This window comes from Trichechus manatus, unplaced genomic scaffold, assembly GCF_000243295.1.
Source record: "Trichechus manatus latirostris isolate Lorelei unplaced genomic scaffold, TriManLat1.0 scaffold00077, whole genome shotgun sequence".
Classification (NCBI taxonomy): Eukaryota; Metazoa; Chordata; class Mammalia; order Sirenia; family Trichechidae; genus Trichechus; species Trichechus manatus.
This window is the reverse complement of record NW_004444013.1, coordinates 1,244,161-1,263,306: the sequence shown is the minus strand read 5'-3', so window position 1 is coordinate 1,263,306 and position 19,146 is coordinate 1,244,161. Positions and strand designations below refer to the sequence as shown.

Below are 19,146 nucleotides of genomic sequence, written 5' to 3'. Positions count from 1 at the left end.
GGATGGGTAGCAGGAGCAGACAGAAATAACTGCTTTATATGTCATTTCATACAATGGATCAGAATTAGGAGGAGGCTGAAGTTTGATGACTGCTTTGTGTCAGACACTTTTTTAGTATTCCATTTAATTTGTAAGTGTAGAATTTACTTGAGAAAAACTAGTTGTTTATTTTTAACATTAACAGTGAAATTAGAACGTGAAGCTGAAGAAGAACGAATACGGAAGCACAAAGCAGCTGCTGAGAAGGCTTTCCAGGAAGGAATTGCCAAAGCAAAACTAGTCATGCGTCGGACTCCTATTGGGACAGATCGGAACCATAATAGGTAAGTTACTAAACTTAATTTTTGTCATCTTGTAGGACCATTATACTGTTACTAGTTGCGTAACTGTCTAAAGTATTAAAAAGAACAAGCTTGCCTGTTCATGGAGTTTGGAAACAGAATTGCTCATCACACATTTATTGAATATTTACTGTACCAAATGCTAGGATTATGAAGTTGAATAAGACATGTCTCTTCCCTTGAAGATCTCACAAATATGAGACTTAAATTATAATGATAGGTGAAATGTAATCCAAATAGAGGTCTTTAAAAATGGTAATATGTCTTAAATATTTGCACACATTTTGTGAAACCTAGAGATAGAGAAATACTGACAGAAAAATTATAGATGTTAAATGAGTCTCAGATTCTGAGTGTTTTGGTATCTGTTACTTTACCTTATGTTTTAATTTGTGTCAGTCTGGAGTTTTGAGCACAGGAGGAATTCTGTCCACTGTGGTTATGAATGCTCGTTGATATTCTGTAATTATCTTCCCCAACAATACAATCATCTTGCATTCCTGATCTGTCATTATCTTATTGGGAATGTGGTTGTGATTTGTAGATACTGGCTCTTCTCAGATGAAGTTCCAGGATTGTTCATTGAAAAGGGCTGGGTACATGACAGCATTGACTACCGATTCAACCATCACTGTAAAGACTGTACAGATTCCCCTGATGAGGATTACTGTCCCCGCAGTGAGTATATTTAGTAGTTACTTAACCATGCTCAGGTAGGGCGAGTGTTAAGGATTGCCTTTCTGGTATCACTTTTTATATTTGCACAGTTCTTTATTGCCTTCTTAGGTAGATGTGTTTGGGTGGGATGGGAGAATGTGAAATGAGTAGAGAGGAGGACGGAAACTAATATTAGATCACCAGCTTTGTCGAGGCATAGTGTGAGAAGATGAGGGAGCTTGACTATTAGAATATTTGGATGTGAGGATTTATAGGAGTGGTCTTCAAACTTTATTCCTTGAAAACTTTCTTTGTAGGTGCTTTAAGGGCTGGGATTGAGGTAAGGAGGCCAAGAAGGCAGAGTTATATTTTCCCCTCCATTTTTGTAATTCGTTTGTTCAGTATTACGGAGCATCTCCTATGTGCCAAGCGCTTTTCATATGCTGAGGGTACAGCAGCAAGCAAGATGTGTGAGGTCCTGGTTATCATCTAACTAAAATTCTTGTGAGGAAAAACACAACAGATGCCAAACTGAATAAATCAGTGACTGAGAAAGAGTCATGAAGGGGCACTGATAGTGTTCTTTTTCTTGATCTGGGTGCTGGTTACATGGGTGTGTTCAGTTTATAAAATAACAACGAAAGTCTGCTTTGCTCAGTATACGCATGTTTTAAGAAAGAAACAAAAATTTTTTTAATTAAAAATAATATGGTTGGGTTAGATCAGGGTTTCTCCTCCCTTGGCAGTATTGACATTTTTACCAGGTGATTTTGTACTAGGAGGCTGTCTTGGGCATTGTAAGATGTTTAGCAGCATCCCTGGCCTCTACCAACTAGATGACGGTAGTGACAACCAAAAATGTCGCCAGACATTGCACAGTGCCCTGTGGGAGGCAAAGCCACTCCTGTTGAGAAGCGCTAGGTTAGGTGATCCACAAGCTTCCTTACTTTCTATAATCTAATCAAAATTGCTTCTCAAATATTAGATCATGTTTCTTTAAGACATCATTATTTTTTAAAGTAGTTCTCCCTCATTTTAGAGAAACTCATAACCCAAACTTCAACTCACAAAATTAGTAAATAAACTACTAAATTTTTTATATACTCAAAAACTTCAAATTTAAGACGTTTTCATGTTAAACTATGTTAAGTGTTAAATTCTGGCACTTAGAAAAATCCAGTTTTGGTACATATAGGTGAGGCAGTTATGTTTGAGAGCAGTAAATGTGAAATCATGGTCCTTAGACTTGGGAGAGATTGCAGTTAGATGAGGGACTGTGATGTTAGAATGTATTTCAGTGGCTGTCTTCAGAAATTAGGTTGATAGAATTACAACCACCTGAAAGAAGATTGGACATCCAAATCTCTTCACTTTTGGACCATCCTAGCGGATGTTGTTTCTTCACCTTTTCTAGTTCTCTTTAAAATTACCTGACTTAAAAGACTCAACAAGGTTACATGTTAGTATTGCAGGGAAGGTGTTTCAAGCTAAGGGGAGAGAATGGGGCAGAAGAGAATACCGATGATAGTATTAAGTAAGGCCTCAAATATTGTGATGTCAGAAAATGGGCTTTGATAAATTAGCTTAAAATATATTTATATTAATGCCGTATATTAGTATATAGGAACTGATTTACAAAAAGTTCATTGTATTATTTGACATTTGAAGCCTCAAGGGGTAAGTTTGTAGTATTTATATATTTTTGTTGTCTCTGCTTCAGTACAGGCTCTTTTGCTCTTGAAATTATATACAAGGAGTAAATTGTTACTTTGCTTTGATCTAAAGAGTTATTTAGTCATCCCTCTTCATTCTAAGTTATGATACTCTTAAACTTTGAACTATATAACTGTTCAGCTGTATAGAGAGCAAATATCTCATGTAACATGCTATAAGATACTTAAGAGAAATTGGCATCTGTTGTTCATGTGGATATATTTAATAAGCAGCATCTTTGTTGTTGTTTGTTGGGGTTGGCTTTGTGTACTGTTTAGGTTTGAAGGTAGGAATTGGATATTCACTATATTCAGCCTAATATATAAATCTTTCTTAGGTAAGAAAGCAAATGTAGGCAAAAATACAAGTATGAATATACAGCATGGACCAGCAGCAGAAATTGCTGTGGAGACCACTATACCCAAACAAGGACAGAATCTATGGTAATGTGAGCATTCATCTGGTTGCTCTTTCTTTTTCCTTTTAAATGTTAAGGAAGAAAATGTTTAATATGGTGACATCAGTGAGTTAATATTAAGGTTGTTTTGTATGACTGTGATTTTTTGGATATCTAAACTCATTAGATACGATTTTTTGATAAGAAAATATTTGGTTTTCCTAAGATTTAGAATTTGAATTGATTTTCTTTTTTGATCTTACGTAGCATTGGAAATGCTCTTCAGTCTGTTTGGGAATAGATATGTTTAGGATTTTCCTCTTTATTAATTAAAAAGAAAAGAGTTATATACTTAGTCTTCCTTTGTGTGCAATTCTGCCTTTAGACAGTGAGCTAGGTTTTGAGGGTCCCGTCTGCTTAGTTATTGTGTTAACTATTTTAGCTGTGATCACTTTTGGTTTACTGACCTTTTTTACCTTTTAGTTTTTGATACAGATTTACTCTTTGAAGGCTCATGGACAAATGTGCCTATTAACTTGAAGTTATCAAATTTGTCTCAGAGAAAATTGGCTCCATTGTCCTAGGATAAGTGTAACATAGGCCAAATAGAAACAGTAAATTCTTTGTTATACTTCTGGATATCATACTGTGAACAAGTTTGGAATTTTGCTCTCTAAACTCCTACCACTAACCCTAGATTCTTTTCTTAGTGTTTGATTTTGATTTTTCAGAGTTATTAGGTCTCTTTTGCTCTTACAGGTTTTTATGTGATAGTCAAAAGGAACTGGATGAGTTGCTAAACTGCCTCCACCCTCAGGGAATAAGAGAAAGTCAGCTTAAAGAGAGATTAGAGAAAAGGTAAGGATTTTCATCTTGCTTCTCATATCTTCCTACTTGTTTTCAGCATTAGATATAAATATCTTAGATTTTCTTGCTTATCCATAAAAACTGTTTAACCAGAAAAGAATTTATGTCTATAACACTTTTATGTATCACTTGGTATTTTCTTGGTACATCATGCTTATTTGAAAAAAAAGTATTTGTTAAACCATGTATATACAGGGTAACAGGATTAGTCATTGGATAATGCATGCTAAGCACCAAGCTGTAAGCATCATTGTAATTATGTAGGCAGCCTTGCAAATGAGCAGTTGGTCTTCAAAAACTGTTTTGTCAGAATCCATAATAGCCAAAAAGTGGAAACAGCCCAAATGTCAAGAGCTGATGAAAGAGTAAACAAAATGTGATATATCTATACAGTGGAGTATGATTCAGCCATAAAAAGGGAATGAAGTAGTGATATATGCTACAACATAGGTGAACCTAGAAAACATTATGCTAAGTGAAAAAACCAAGTACAAAGGACCATATATTGTATGATTCTTTTTATATGAAATGTTTAGAATAGGCAGATCCATAGAAACAAAGTAGATTAGTACTTGTCAGGGTATCGGGGATGGGGGAAGTTGGGAGTGACTGCTAACAAGTATGGCATTTCTATTTAGGGTGATAGAGATGTTCTGGAATTAGATAGTGGTGATGGTTCCACAAAATAAAAACCATTGACGTGTATACTTTAAAATGGTGAATTTTATGCTGTGTGAATTATATCTCCAAAAAACCCCAAACTGTTATGTCTACAAAATTAGCATCAACTTCAGATTTGCTAGTGCCATTTCCTGTTGTAGCCATTGCATCCTTTTTCTCTTCTTTACATCGTAGGTATAAGAGAACAATGCCATCTTGTACGATACAAAGGTTTCTATCAAAGCCAGAATAAGTTTTTGGCTTAAGGCCACCTTTGATTTCTGACTGTGCTTATTTTCATAGTTGAATTATGGTTTGATTGAAGAGAGAAGGTAAATACTGTTCAGTGCATACCCTGAAACATTGTCAGACTTTTGTGAATGATAATGAGTACCTCGTTGTTTTTAGTCAATTGGTTAATGTATAAATTAATTACGATTGCATCGTGCTGTCTTAATACAGATGTGTCTACACAATTTAAGAAAGACGAGGGAAAATGTCAGTACACAGGACCCCAAAGGAGTACAGTTCTACAATATTCCTTCTCTGGGTTGGATTGAGAGGACTTCTGGAAGAAATGAAATCAGGCACACTAAATATGAACAGATTGAATCTTTCCATTAAAAAATTAGATTGTCAGGATTAAAACAAAGCTTATACTTTTCTTTGATTTTTGTTGAACACTCACTAAAAAAAAAAAAACCTTGTTTTGCTTGGTTTTAAACTTTTCAAAGAGTATCAAACGGTATGTAGTCTTTTGGAACTTTCTTTCAGGATACCTTCTTTGATTATGTTGCAATAAAATTAGAAATAAATTATGTAAAGTTGACCAAAAAGATCTTAACTTCTAGTAAGTTAAATACATTCCTAGATAACTCTTAGATCAAGGAGAAATTAAAAGGGAAATTTTTAGTATGTAGAAAGCAATGAAAGGAGAATCATAGGAAAACCAGTGTGACACAGTGATGTTATTAATATTAAATACCTATATTATTAAAAAGAGAAAAAGGGACTTAGTATTCAACTTAGGCAACCTTGAGCTTTAGTTTTTATCTTGACGTAGGAAGCCAGCCTAAAACTTAAGGCTCACCCAGAGTAGAGAGACTTTATTGATTGAACCTCAGAGGGTTAATCTGTAGCGTAAGGGTGAAAGGGAATGTCATTGTGTCAGTTTGCTGTTCAGATTCATGTGTCTTTTGTACTGTGAAGAATTCTAAGCAGGTGATTTAAAGTTGTCCGAGATTGGTAGCAATTCCTGGCAGCTGACAGAGTAAATTCACATTCTGTCCAGAAGAACACAGCTCCAACCAGGCTTTAAAGATTTATTTCCACAGAGAAAATTCCAAGATGCCCACGGTAAAAAAAATCACAAAATACACAGAAACAAGGTAGCACGAATAAAAGCTAGCAAAAAACAATAGACTTCAGATATTGGAATGATCAAAAACAGAATTAAATATTTAGAATAAATCAAGAAATAAAAAAAATTAAAAATCTGTGCAAGAGACAAGAGACTATTAAAAAACACCAAGGAAATACAAAAAAGATCCAGATAAATCTTCCAGAAATAAAGCATGTCATTCAACAGTGTCACTGAATTATATGCTTAAAAATGGTTAAAATGGCAAATTTTTTGTTCTATATAGTTTACCACAATAAAATTAAAAAACGCCTATCATTCAAGTAATTAAAATTTAAAGAACATCTTCAAAATCTCCTTTACCCCCCAACCCCCTAAACTCTTCTAGGTACCAGGACATTATTCACTCTATTCATCTGGCCCGGAAGCCAAATTTGGGTCTAAAATCCTGTGATGGCAATCAGGAGCTCTTAAACTTTCTTCGTAGTGATCTCATTGAAGTTGCTACAAGGTTACAAAAGGGGGGACTTGGATATGTGGAGGAGACATCCGAATTTGAAGCTCGGGTAAGAACATGCGGAAACACCGTTTTTGTGTGTGTGTGTTTAATACTGTGTTTTCGGTGAAGGTTTACATAGCAGTTTAGGTTCCCGTTCAACAATTTGTCTTTATTTTTTTTTAATTGTTGTGCTTTAAGTGAAAGTTTACAATTCAGGTTAGTCTCTCATACAAAAATTTATACATACATTGTTTTGTGACCTTGCTTGCTCTCCCTATACTGTGACAGCGCTCTCTTCCTTTTGCACCCCGGATTTCCCATGTTCATTCAGCCAGCTCCTGATCCTCTCTGCCTTCTCATCTTGCCTTTGGACAGGAGCTGCCAATTTAGTCTCATGTATCTACTTAAGCTAAGGAGCACACTCTTCACGAGTATCATTTTATGTCTCATAGTCCAGTCTAATCTTTGTCTGAAGAGGTGGTCTTTAGTTTTGGGCTAACAGAGAACCTGGGGGCCACGTCTTCCAAGGTCCCTCCAGTCTCAATCAAACCATTAAGTCTGGTCTTTTTACTAGAATTTGAGTTCTGTACCCGCTTTTCTCCTGCTCCGTCAGGAACTCTCTGTTGTGTTCCCTGTTAGGGTGGTCATTGATGGTAGGTGGGTACCATTTAGTTCTTCTGGTCTCAGGCTCATGCAGTCTCTGGTTTACATGGCCCTTTCTGTCTCTTGGGCTAATACTTTGCTTGTGCCTCTGGTATTCCTCATTCTCCTTTACTCCAGGCAAGATGGGACCAGTAGATGCATCTGAGATGGCCGCTCGCTATCTTTTAAGACCCCAGACGCCACTCACCAAAGTGAGATGCAGAACATTTTCTTAAAAAACTTTATTATGCCAGTTGACCTAGATGTCCCCTGAAACCGTGGTCCCCAGACCCCCACCCCTGCTACTCTGTCCCTCGAAGTGTTTGGTTGTATTCAGGAAACGTCTTAGCTTTGGTTTAGACCAGTTGTGCTGACTTCCTCTGTAGTGTGTGGTCCTTCCCTTCACCTAAGATAATTCTTGTCTACTTTCTGGTTAGCGAATACCCCTCTCCCTCCCTCCCCACCCTTGTCACCATCAAAGAATGTTGTCTTCTGTGTTTAAACCTTTTCTTGGGTTCTTATAATAGTGGTCTTATGCAATATTTGTCCTTTTGCGAGTGATTAATTTAACTTGGCATAATACCTTCCAGATTTCTCCATGTTATAAGATGTTTCACAGATTCATCGTTGTTCTTTATCATTGTGTAGTATTCCATATACCATAATTTGTTTATCCATTCGTCCGTTGATGGGCATCTAGGTGGTTTCCATCTTTTTGCTATCGTGAACAATGCTGCAGTGAACATGGGTGTGCATATATCTATTCGTGTGACGGCTCTTAATTCTCTAGGATATATTCCAAGGAGTGGGATTGCTGGATCCTATGGTACTTCTATTTCTTGCTTTTTAAGGAAGCGCCAAATGGATTTCCAAAGTGGTTATACCATTTTATATTCCCACCAACAATGTATAAGTGTTCCATTCTTTCCACAACCTCTCCATTCAGCAGTTTTCTCACAAGTTGTTCAGTGTCGTCGTTTATGTTCTTCACAATGCGTGAACGTTCTTATTATTTCCGTTCTGATTGTTCTATTTCCTTTAATCTAGTTTCCCTGCTCCTTTACATTCTCATCTTAGTTTTAAAGTAATAGTTGATCGTTTGGTTTCATATAGGTAATTTTTTAAAGGAGTGCTGTACTTATGGGTGATATTCATTATTTTTTGAGCCACAAGGGAACCTCAGGTTACTTTTAGTTCAAGGTATCTCAGGGCAGTAGTCTCGGAGAGTCTTCCAGTTTCAACCAATCCAGTAGGTTTGGGGTTTTTTTTTTAAGGGATTTGTGGTTCTGTTCCCCCATTTTTCTCCTGTCAGGGTCCATCTGTTGTGACCCTGATTAGAATTGTCAGTAGTGGTAGTTGGGCACCACCTAGTTCTTCTGGTCTCAGGGTAGATGAGCCCGTGGTTCATGTAGACTGCCCTGTAGACTAGTTGCTTCTTTGAATCTTTGGTTTCTTTCTTTCTCTTTTTCTCTGGACGAATAGAGACCAATAGTTGCATCTTATATGGCCGGTCACAAGCTTTTAAGACCCCAGACACTACTCAGCCACACTAGGATGTAGAACACAATCTTTTGAACTGTGTTATGCCAGTTGACTGAGATGTCCCACAAGCCTATGGTCCTGATCCTTCAAACCCAGAAATCCAGTCCCGTGAGGTGTTTGGTTATGTCTAAGAAGTATTCGTAACTGTGCCCTCTGTATTCTTTATTATATATATATGAATATATGTGCAGACAGTAATATTTATACATATGCATACACCTGTATATACACATGTATACATAGCTGTACACATATGCGTACATACATACATATATACCCACACGTGTTTTTTGGTTGGTTTTGCTGTTTCAAAATTATATCTGCCATAGCAGTTACCAACAGTTCCTTTTCTCTTGTGTACTTTTTAGTGACATTGTTTACCTTTGTCAAGCTGTGTACACTTTACCCTTGTTCAGTATTACCTTTCCCATCACCAAAAATGACAAATGTCTGCTATCTAGAGAGTGAATTCTCTTTCCCCCCATCCTTAGTAACCAGTAATGAACATTAGTTTCTGTATGGAAACACCTTCTGAAAGTTGTTACTCGTGGAAACTCAATTTGGAATTGTTTCCTCGTATTTTTCTTGATTTCCCAAGATGACCCTGGAAATCATATATTTGGGTTTATCTTGAAAGATGTTGGAACAAAAAATTATATACACGTGGTATTTTTCTGTTGTCATCATCTGCTGGTATCTGGAAAAACCTAATAGTTGGCTCAGAGCTTTTATTCAAAAAGAGCTTTTGTATTAAGCTGAATGAAAACTGGTTGTCAAGCCATAGATATATGACATTATTTAACATTTACCATGTAATGCCTGTATTTTTAAGTATAAAGTATGTTTGTGTATCCTGCTTTTGTCCATTCTTTACGCCTGATCAGCCCAGTAGAATTATGGGCATCGCTTGTATTTCAAGGCCCATTTACTGCTCAGAAGAGCCTTAAGCGGTATAGGTAAAGACAGTTCAAGAGACCCCATGCCCCACATTCAGTGAGTAAAGATAGTTCAAGAGACCCCATGCCCCACATTCAGTGAGTAAAGATAGTTCAAGAGACGCCATGCCCCACATTCAATGGGTAACGACAGTTCAAGAGACCCCATGTCCCATATTCAATGGGTGAAGACAGTTCAAGAGATCCCATACCACACGTTTGATAGGTTTAGGTGTCAAAGCTGGAGAGAACATTGTTGAATACTAGCCATCAATTACTATGTTTTTTACTGATTTTACATAATAAAATTCACATATATATGGCTCTTTTTGAATTATTCGTATGCATATTATATGTATATTCTTAATAGTGTGATTTTTATGAGCAGTTGCATATTTTTGCCCAATTTTTCCATTTTATAAATGCTTTTTATTTCTTTTACTTAGTCTCCCCCCCCAAAAAAACAATAACCTTATTTTGTTGTTGATTTTACTTAGTCTTTATATTACCTTTGGATTATGTAATAATCCATAGGGTTAATATGATAATCTGCTACCGTCAGACTTCTGTGTTTCTACTTTTGTGTTATTAAAATTATATATACATCTTAAATATGCATTTTTTCCTTTTTTAATTAGTCTTGAGATGATTCTTGGTGTGTTTCATGGCACAAAGAATTTAAACATTTTTATGGTTCTTAATGATTTTTTGAAGAATTATTGCCAGTTTCAAATATTGCACATTTACTTTTTTTATTTATTTAGCAAATATTTATCAATTGCCTACTATGTGCCAAACCCAGGCCTTGGCCATTATTGGGTTATCATCGTTTTTCTTTGTTTCTATATATAGGTGTAAAATGATATCTTTTAATTGCCATGTCTTGTATGACTGGCAATTTAGTGTGCAGTGTTTGAGAGTATAATTTTGATCAAGTGATTTGGCTTCTGTTTTCTTGTCCATAAAATAGATGTGTGGCTTAAATGAGAGATCAAGTATGTAAACCATTTTACCTGGCATATAGTTAGTAAGCACTCAGTAAATTTCGACTCTTCTAGGCTTGTCTTTGCCGTGGGACTATCGCTTGCACTTAGTAGGCAGTTGGTAATTGGTGAATGAATGTGTTATGCAGCCTTCTTAAGTGGAGGAAGTTTTAGCATGTGATTGTACCCTTCACTGGGGAAATGGAAGTAGTCACCTACCTTTAAATGTATAAGCCATCCGGTGAACTGAGGAAACCAGTTCTGTTAAGGCCACATAGCCCTTTTGATATTTGGGTCTAGGTTCATTCAGATTTAGTCTGGGATGGTTTCTTTCCATCTTTCTCTTAGCCGTTCTCTCATTCTGGTTTTTAAATGATTTCCTGTAGGTGATTTCATTAGAAAAACTGAAGGATTTTGGTGAGTGTGTGATTGCCCTTCAGGCCAGTGTCATAAAGAAATTTCTCCAAGGCTTCATGGCTCCCAAGCAAAAGAGAAGAAAACTCCAAAGCGAAGATTCAGCAAAGACCGAGGAGGTGGATGAAGAGAAAAAAATGGCAGAGGAAGCAAAGGTACTTAGTTATTGAAGATGTAGTTTTATGACTGTGTTAGAACTGAGTGTGACTTGACTTTAAAATAGTTTAACCCTCTGCTTTTTAGCTACTAAAATCACTGTGTCCTGAGTTAGTGTTCCATTTTTATCACTTTCCACCATGTTTGTGGTTTTCATCCTGGTCTTTGGAGCATAGCTCTGACATTGCCTCTAAGCTGTTTTGATGGTGGTCAGAGTAAGGGCTTTCCCCGTTTTACCAGAGCTGATTTTCCTTTTTTAAAAGGTGGTGGTAGAGTTTATTTATTTTGTTGTTGTTGTTGAGAATATACACAGTCAAGCATACGCTAATTCAACAGTTTCTACATGTAAAATTCAGTGACATTGATTACATGCATTCTCACCCGACTTCTCCAAGTTGTTCCTCCCCAGTTAACATAAACTCACTGCTGCCTAAAGTTCCGAGTTGCTGTTGTCAGTTTGATCCCCTGTAGATAGCTCTTAGAAGAGCATAATGCTCAAGGCAGACCTTTTTTCAACTAGTTAAACGTAACTATTGTTTAGTTTTAAGAAAACTTCAGGGGATATTTTTGGTTTAAGGTTTAAAGATTGTCTCAGTTTCAGGGGTTCAGCCAAGCCCCCATGGCTCCGGAAAGTCTGGAGTCCGTGAGAATTTGAAATTCTGTGCTGCATTTGCCCCCACCTTTGATCAGAATTCTTCTGTGGAATCTTTGTTCAAAATGTTCAGCAATGGTAGCCAGGCACCATCTAGTTCTTCTGGTCTCACGCTAAAGGAGGCGGTTTGCCACACGTTCCATTTTCTCCTCCTATTCCTGACTCTCCTTCTTCCTGTCTTGCTCCAGGCGAATAGAGACCAATGGTTGCAGGCTTTTAAGACCCCAGGCACCACGCAACAAACTAGGGGGCAGAACAGAAGCACTAAACATGTTACTAAGTCAATTAAACTGGGATGTCCCATGAAACCATTACCCTAAACCTCCAAACCAAGGAACCAAATCCCATGAGGTGTTTGGTTGTACATAAGCAGCTTCAGCAGCTAGTCTTTTTTTTTTCCCATTGTTGTAAATATATCTATTACATAATTTTTGCCATTTTAACTTTTTAAAGGTGTACACTTATTGACAGCACTTAGAGTAATTGGCTTTGCAACCTTACCCTTAATCATTGTGATTTTTCCATTGCCTTAAAACGAAATTCAGTACTCCATAAGCAATAAATACCCCTTCCCCCTCCCTCCCACCCTGGTAACCACTAAAAAACTTTCGTCCCTGTGCATTTGCCTTTTCTTGTCTTTCAGTGCAAGTGAGGTCATAGAATATTTACCCTTTTGTGATTGACTTATTTCACTCAGCGTAATGTCTTCAAGCTCCATCCGTATTGTAGCACGTATCAAGACTTCATTTCTCCTACTGGCTCAGTAGTATTCCATTGTGTATATGTGCCACACTTTGTTTATCCATTCGTCTGTTGATGGGCGTTTAGGTTGTTTCCACCTTCTGGCTAGTGTTAGTAATGCTGCAGTGAACATTGATGTGCAAGTATCTGTTTGAGTCTCTGCTGTCAAGTCTTTTGGGTATATACCTAGGAGTGGAATTGCTGGGTCATATGGTAGTTCTGTTTTTAGTTTTTTGAGGAACCGCCACTTTATTCTTTACTTTTTTTAAATTTTAAAAGTGACATGCTCATTGTTAGTAAATCAAATGAGAGGTAAGTAAAGTGTGAAGCAACTCCCACCCCATTTCACTTTCCAGGGATGATGATGTTGGGTGCCGTTGAGTCGATTTCGACTCATAACAACTCCATGTAACAGAGTAGAGCTGCCCTATAGGGTTTTCTAAATTGTAATCTTCACTGAGACAGGTCACCAGGCATTTCTTCCAAGAAGCTGCTGGTTGCGTTCAAACCGCCAACCTTTCAGTTAGCAGCCAGGTGTTCAACCATTTTTGCCACCCTGGCTCCCCAAGGATACTACTCGTTAATAGTTTGATGTGCTTTTCTATGTATGTACAAAGACAGTTTTGTTGAATTTTTACATAATAGAATTCTACTATACATAATGTTCTGTAATGTTTTACTCAACAATGCACCTGGGCATCTACCGCCATCCCCATCAATTCATACAGATCTACCTTATGTTTGTTTGTATAATGTCTGCATTTCCTAATACTGGTTTTTCTGTATTAGAATAATTAATAGCCTCATTTTCTGTCTGTTTTGCGTATTAGATTTCTGCTTAAGATTACTTGTGAAGAAAAGAACTTGAAAGCGCTACTACATTAAGGGAGGAATCCCAGCCAGTATCCAATGTGAAGTACTTGCCCCTAATTTTAAATTTCTTCCCTCCCTTCCTTCCTTCCTCTCTGTTAAGGGACTGCCTTGTGCAAGTTGCTGTGCTAGGTTTGAAGGTCATAGAGATGAGTAAAAGCCACAAGTCCTTGCCCTCAAAGAACTCAGTTTAAGTGTGGAAGACAGAGAAGAAGGAGGCAGTTATAGTAGTATGAGAAGTGCTGATGAGAAAGAGCAGTACCTCAGGTTCATCCAGGTGGGATATTGTAAAAATAGCGGAGTGATGTCAGACCTCCTCGTTTAACTTCAGGGAGAGAGACGGTAATCGCCATCAACATCAGCTCAAAGCTGATTCCTATCATGTGGAGGTCAGACATACTTCACCCTCCAACCTTTTTATCAAATCTGATACCAGCCATCCTTCCCATAGCGCTGTCTGCTTTCCTGCTGGGTTCAGTAATCCTTTGCAGTGGCCATACAGAACTCACAGACAATACTCATGATGATGAGACTTATTAGGGAAGTAACAGGTTAAAATCAGGATACAGTTCTTCAATCTCAAAAGCTTTTTCTCGGCTGCTGCTGCCAGGTCCTGTCCTCTCAGCCTCTGCCATCACTTGGACCTGGCCTCAGCTGCTCAGGCAAGTGTTACAAAGCTCTTTCTTTTTTAGCTTCACCGTCAAATGCACAGAGGCACCCTACTCTTCCAGAAAGCCTTCTGCCCAAAGATTCTCAGCTCTCTCAGTTGGTGGGTCAGCATGCCCACTGTAGCTGCCTCACTCCGTGGGCCGGGAAGCCCACTGAGCCATCTCATGCCTGTGTTCTGGTTCTGCTGCTGCCATTTCTCTGCTGCCTGACTTTGCTGTGCTTGCTGCTGCTTCTCGCTGGTGCGAGCCTTCTCATGTTTCCAATGTTACAGCTTTATCTGTCTCCTGGGTCTAGGAGCTTCTCAGCGCAGTGACCCAGGGTCCAAAAGACACGCTCTGCTACCATCTGTTCTTCTTGGTGGTAGTGAGGTCCCCTTCCACCTCTGGAATTAGTTCCCTTTAAGACTAGCAGAATGGCAAAACTGACAAATCTCCTGATTAGAGTTCCATACACCTTATTTGCATGGTCCCACCCCTACAAGTGTTCCATGTACCTTATTTGCATTAGTAGCAGGCTGTCCAATCCTCTTGATGGGCCATAAGTACCTTTTTTGCGTAGACCCACCCCGTCATTTTGTGGGAGTTACCAGACCATGGCTAAAAATCCAAAACCAAACCGGTTGCCATCGAGTTGGTTCCAACTCACAGTGACCCTATAGGACAGAGTAGAATTGCCCCATAGGGTCTCCAAGGAGCATCTGGTGGATTCAGACTGCTGACCTTTTGGTTAGCAGCCAAGCTCTTAACCACTGCACCACCAGGGCTCCAGACCATGACTGGAAGGGCCATATAAAGTAATTCACTGCACTGCAGTTACCTAGAACAAACTGGAGAAAACTTCCCAGAGGGGATAACACAAAGGTGGAGTTTGAAGAGTAAGTACGAATTAACTAGGTGATGGAAGGGGGCATATTGTTGTTGTTTGCCTTCAAGTTGATTCCGACTCACAGTGACCCTTATAGGAATGAGCACAACTGCCCCACAGGGTTTCCTGGGCTGTAATCTTTTTCTTTATTTATTTCTTCTTTAATTGTGCTTTAAGTGAAAGTTTACAGCTCAGGTTAATTTCTTATACAAAAATTTATACACATTGTTTTGTGACATTACTTGCAATCCCCACAATGTGGCAGCACACTCCCCCTTTTCCACCCCAGGTTCCCTGTGTCTGTTCGATCAGTTCCCTTCCTGCCTTCTCATCCTGCCTCTGGACAGGAGAAACACACTTCTCACGTGTGTTTTTCTTTTGTTTTTTTATAGTCCTGTCTAATGTTCGTCTGACGAGTGGGCCTTGGCAATGGTTTCAGTTCTGGGTTAACAGAGCGTCCGAGGGCCATAGTTTTGGGGGTTCCTCCGGTGTCTGTCAGACCATTAAGTCTGGTCTTTTTATGTGAATTTGAGTTCTGCTCCACACTTTTCTTCTGCTCCGTCCGGGACTCTGTTGTGTTCCCTGTCAGGGTGGTCATTAGTGGATGGTGTATAATGTTTGCAGAAGCAGATCGGCTAGTCTTTCCTCCCACAGAGTCACTTGTGGATTTGAACTGCTTGGTAGGAGGCATAGGCCAAGTTAAATTGAGCTGAGATTGGCCTCCTTGCCACTGGCAATTGGTCCTATAAGTAAAACTGAGTTTCACTTTCCAAGTTTACCAAGGTACTCCCTTTTTAAAGCTCCTCAAATGTTTGCAAAATTGTAATGCTTCCTTTAAGTTTCTTCCTGAGGCTGAGGGTGATATGTGATATAGGGACAGTCCTTTTCAGCAGGGTATAAGCAGAGCAGAGAATGAAGATTCAGTAAGACAAAGACTTCACTACTCAGTATGCCTTAGGCTTAGAGATTGACACACGTGTTGTTATCTTCCTGGGATTTAGTTCTCACCTTCCTCTGTGTTCCTTTTATTTTTTTCTCCTTTTAATAATTTGTTATTTTTTGTTGTTGTTGAGAATATACACAGCAGTATATTGTACATGTGCAATTAAACACTTTCTGCATGTACAGTTCAGTGGCATTGATTAAGCAGCCTTGGCAGCTACTGTTTTTTTTTTTTGTCATTGTGTAAATATCACACAACTTTTGCCATTTCAGCTTTTTACAGTTGTGCAGCTTCTTGACAGCAACTACATTAATTGGCTGTGCAACCCTGCCCTTAATCAGTGTGATTTTTCCATCACCGTAAACTCATTGCTCCATAAGCAATAACCCTTCCTCCGGTTCCCTCTCCCTCCTGTCCCTAGTAATCACTAATAAACTTTGATCTCTGTATGTTTGCATTTTCTTCTTTTTATACCAAGTGAGGTCATACAGTATTTGTCCTTTTGTGATTGACTTATTTCACTCAGCATAATGTCTTCAAGCTCCATCCATATTGTAACATGTACCAAGACTTTGTTTTTCCTACTGGCTGAGTAGTAAGTATTCCATTTTATGTATGTACCACATTTTGTTTATCCATTCATCTGCAGATGGGCATTTAGATTGTTTCCACCTTTTGGCTACTGTGAATAGTGCTGCAGTGAACATTGGTGTACAAGTCTCTGTTTGAGTCTCGGCTTTCAAGTTTTTGGGGAGTGGAATTGCTGGATCAAATGGTAGTTCTATTTGTAGTTTTTTTGGAAGTGCCACACTGTTTTCCACAACAGCTATACCATTTTGCATTCCCATCAGTAATGGATAGGGTTCCAGTTTCCCCACATCCTTACTAACATTTGTTATTTTCTTCTTCCCCTTTTTTAGTAAAGTCTTCTAATGTTTATGAGGTCCTGTTTATTTATTTTGTCTTTTGTTATTTGTGCTTTTGTTAGTATATTAGATAATCCATTGTTGAAAGCTAGACCCAACAGCATTGCCCCTGCCTTTTTCTTCTAAGAATTTTATGGTTTTAGTTTGCACATTTAGGCTTTAATCCATTTTGAATTTGTTTTTGTGTATGGTGTGAGGCATGGATCCTGTTTCATTTTTCTGCATGTGGAAATCCAGTTTTCCCAGCGCCGTCTATCGAAGAGACTCTTCTTTCCCCATCGAGTGGACTTAGCACCCTTGTCAAAAATCAGTTGACTACAGATGTGTGGTTTTATTTCTGGACCCTCAGTTTTATTCCATTGGTCTGTGTGTTTATTTTTATGCCAGTACCAGGCTAGTTTGATTATTGTAGCTGTATAATGTTTTAAAATCAGGAAGTGTGAGTCGTTCTACTTTATTCTTCTTTTTCAGCATTGCTTTAGCTATTTGGGGGCCTCTTGCCATTCCATATAAAGTTGGTAATTGGTTTTTCTATTTCTGTAAAGAAGGCTGGGATTTTTTTTTTTATAGCTTTATTTTGTTGAGAATATACACAGCAAAATATGTACCAATTCACCCATTTCTTCATGTGCAATTCAGTGATGTTTATTCTTCGAGTTGTGCAGCCATTCTCACTCTCCTCTTCTGAGTTGTTCCTCCCCCATTAACATAAACTCACTTTCCCCTAAGGTTCCTATCTAATCTTTAGAATTGCTGTTGTCAGTTTGATCCCATATAGCTAGTTCTTAAAAGAGCATAATGCTCAAGGCAGACCTTTTTTTGATAGTTAAGCTAAACTATTGTTTAGTTTTAAGAAGACTTAAGAGGATATTTTTGGTTTAAGGTTATTATCTCAGGGCAGTAGTTTCAAGGGTTTATCCAGCCCCCTTGGCTCCAGAAAGTCTGGAGTCCATGAGCATTTGAAATTCTGTTCCGCATTTTCCCCTTTTTGGTAAGGATTTTTCTAAGGAATCTTTGACCAAAATGTTCAGTAGTGGTAGCTGGGTGCTGTCCAATTCTTCTGGTCTTATGGCAAAGGAGGCAGTTGTTCATGGAGGCAGTTCGCCACACGTTCCATATTCTCCTCATATTACTGAGACTCCAAGAAGGCCGTTGGAATTTTGATCGAGATAGCGTTGAATCTGTAGATCGCTTTGGGTAGTATTGCTGTCTTAACAATATCTGTAGTCTGTGAACATGGAACATCGTTCCATTTATTTAAGCCTTCTTTAATCTCTTACGGAGCCCTGGTGGTGCAGTGGTTAAGAGCTCTGCTGCTAACCAAAAGCCCGGCAGTTTGAATCCACCAGCAGTGTTTCATAATTTTCATTTTATAAATCTTTCATATACCTTGGTTAAATTTATTCCGAGATATTTTATTCTGTCAGATGCTTTTGTTAATGGAATCGTTTCTGTAATTTTCCTTTCAGATTTCTCATTGCTGGTATATAGATACCCAATTCTGTTTGTTGACCTTGCACCGTTAACTTTGCTAAATTCCTCTGTTAGCTCTAGAAATTTTCTTGTGGACTCTTGAATTTTCTCTATATAACATGATGTCATTCATGAATAGGGATCATTTTACATCTTCTTTTCCAATCTGGATACCTTTTATTTCTTTTTCTTGTCTTATTGCTCTGGCTAGGACTTTTAATACAACATTGAATAGAAGTGATGAGAGCAGAGCACCCTTGTCTTGTTCCTGATTTCAAGGGGAAAGCTCCTAGTCTTTCTCCTATTAAGTATAATATTGGCCGTTGGCTTTTCATATATGCCCTGAATCATATTGAGGAACTTACCTTCTGTTCCTTTCTTCGTCAGGGTTTTCATCAAGAAAGAATGTTGGATATTATCAAATGCTTTTTCTGCATCCATAGAGATGATCGTGTTGTCCTTTTCTTTTGTTCTATTGATGTGGTATGTTAACGTTGATTTTCTAATGTTGAACCATTGCTGCATTCCTGGAATAAATCCTGTTTGGTCATGTTTGATGACTCTTTCATGCCATTGGATTCTGTTTACTAGTATTTTGTTTAGGATTTTTGCATCTGTATTCATAAGAAATTGCCTGTAGTTTTCTTCTCTTGTGGTGTCTTTGTTTATGGTACCAGAGTTATATTCTGTGTTCCTTTTAAATGGTCACATAGCACCTAGGTAATCTTCTAGATAAAGTCTAAGACATTAGATAGTCTCTTCTGCTGTATCTCTTCTCAGGTGTAGTTTTTATCCTCGCTGTATATTACACGGGTTTTGTTTTAACTCAGTTCTATACAGAA

The 19,146-nt window shown here is 38.1% G+C and overlaps 1 protein-coding gene across 2 annotated transcripts in view; it reads left to right on the top strand.

Annotated features, from left to right (window-relative positions):
• BAZ1B (bromodomain adjacent to zinc finger domain 1B) overlaps window positions 1–19,146 on the top strand; it is a 99,300-nt gene that overhangs the window by 52,991 nt on the left and 27,163 nt on the right. For both annotated transcript variants that reach the window (XM_004380749.2, XM_023735277.1), the window contains exons 8-13: window positions 185–323; window positions 886–1,019; window positions 3,049–3,154; window positions 3,868–3,966; window positions 6,384–6,561; window positions 10,983–11,165. In XM_004380749.2, the coding sequence (XP_004380806.1) occupies window positions 185–323; window positions 886–1,019; window positions 3,049–3,154; window positions 3,868–3,966; window positions 6,384–6,561; window positions 10,983–11,165 (839 nt within the window). The remainder of the gene's footprint in view (window positions 1–184; window positions 324–885; window positions 1,020–3,048; window positions 3,155–3,867; window positions 3,967–6,383; window positions 6,562–10,982; window positions 11,166–19,146) is intronic.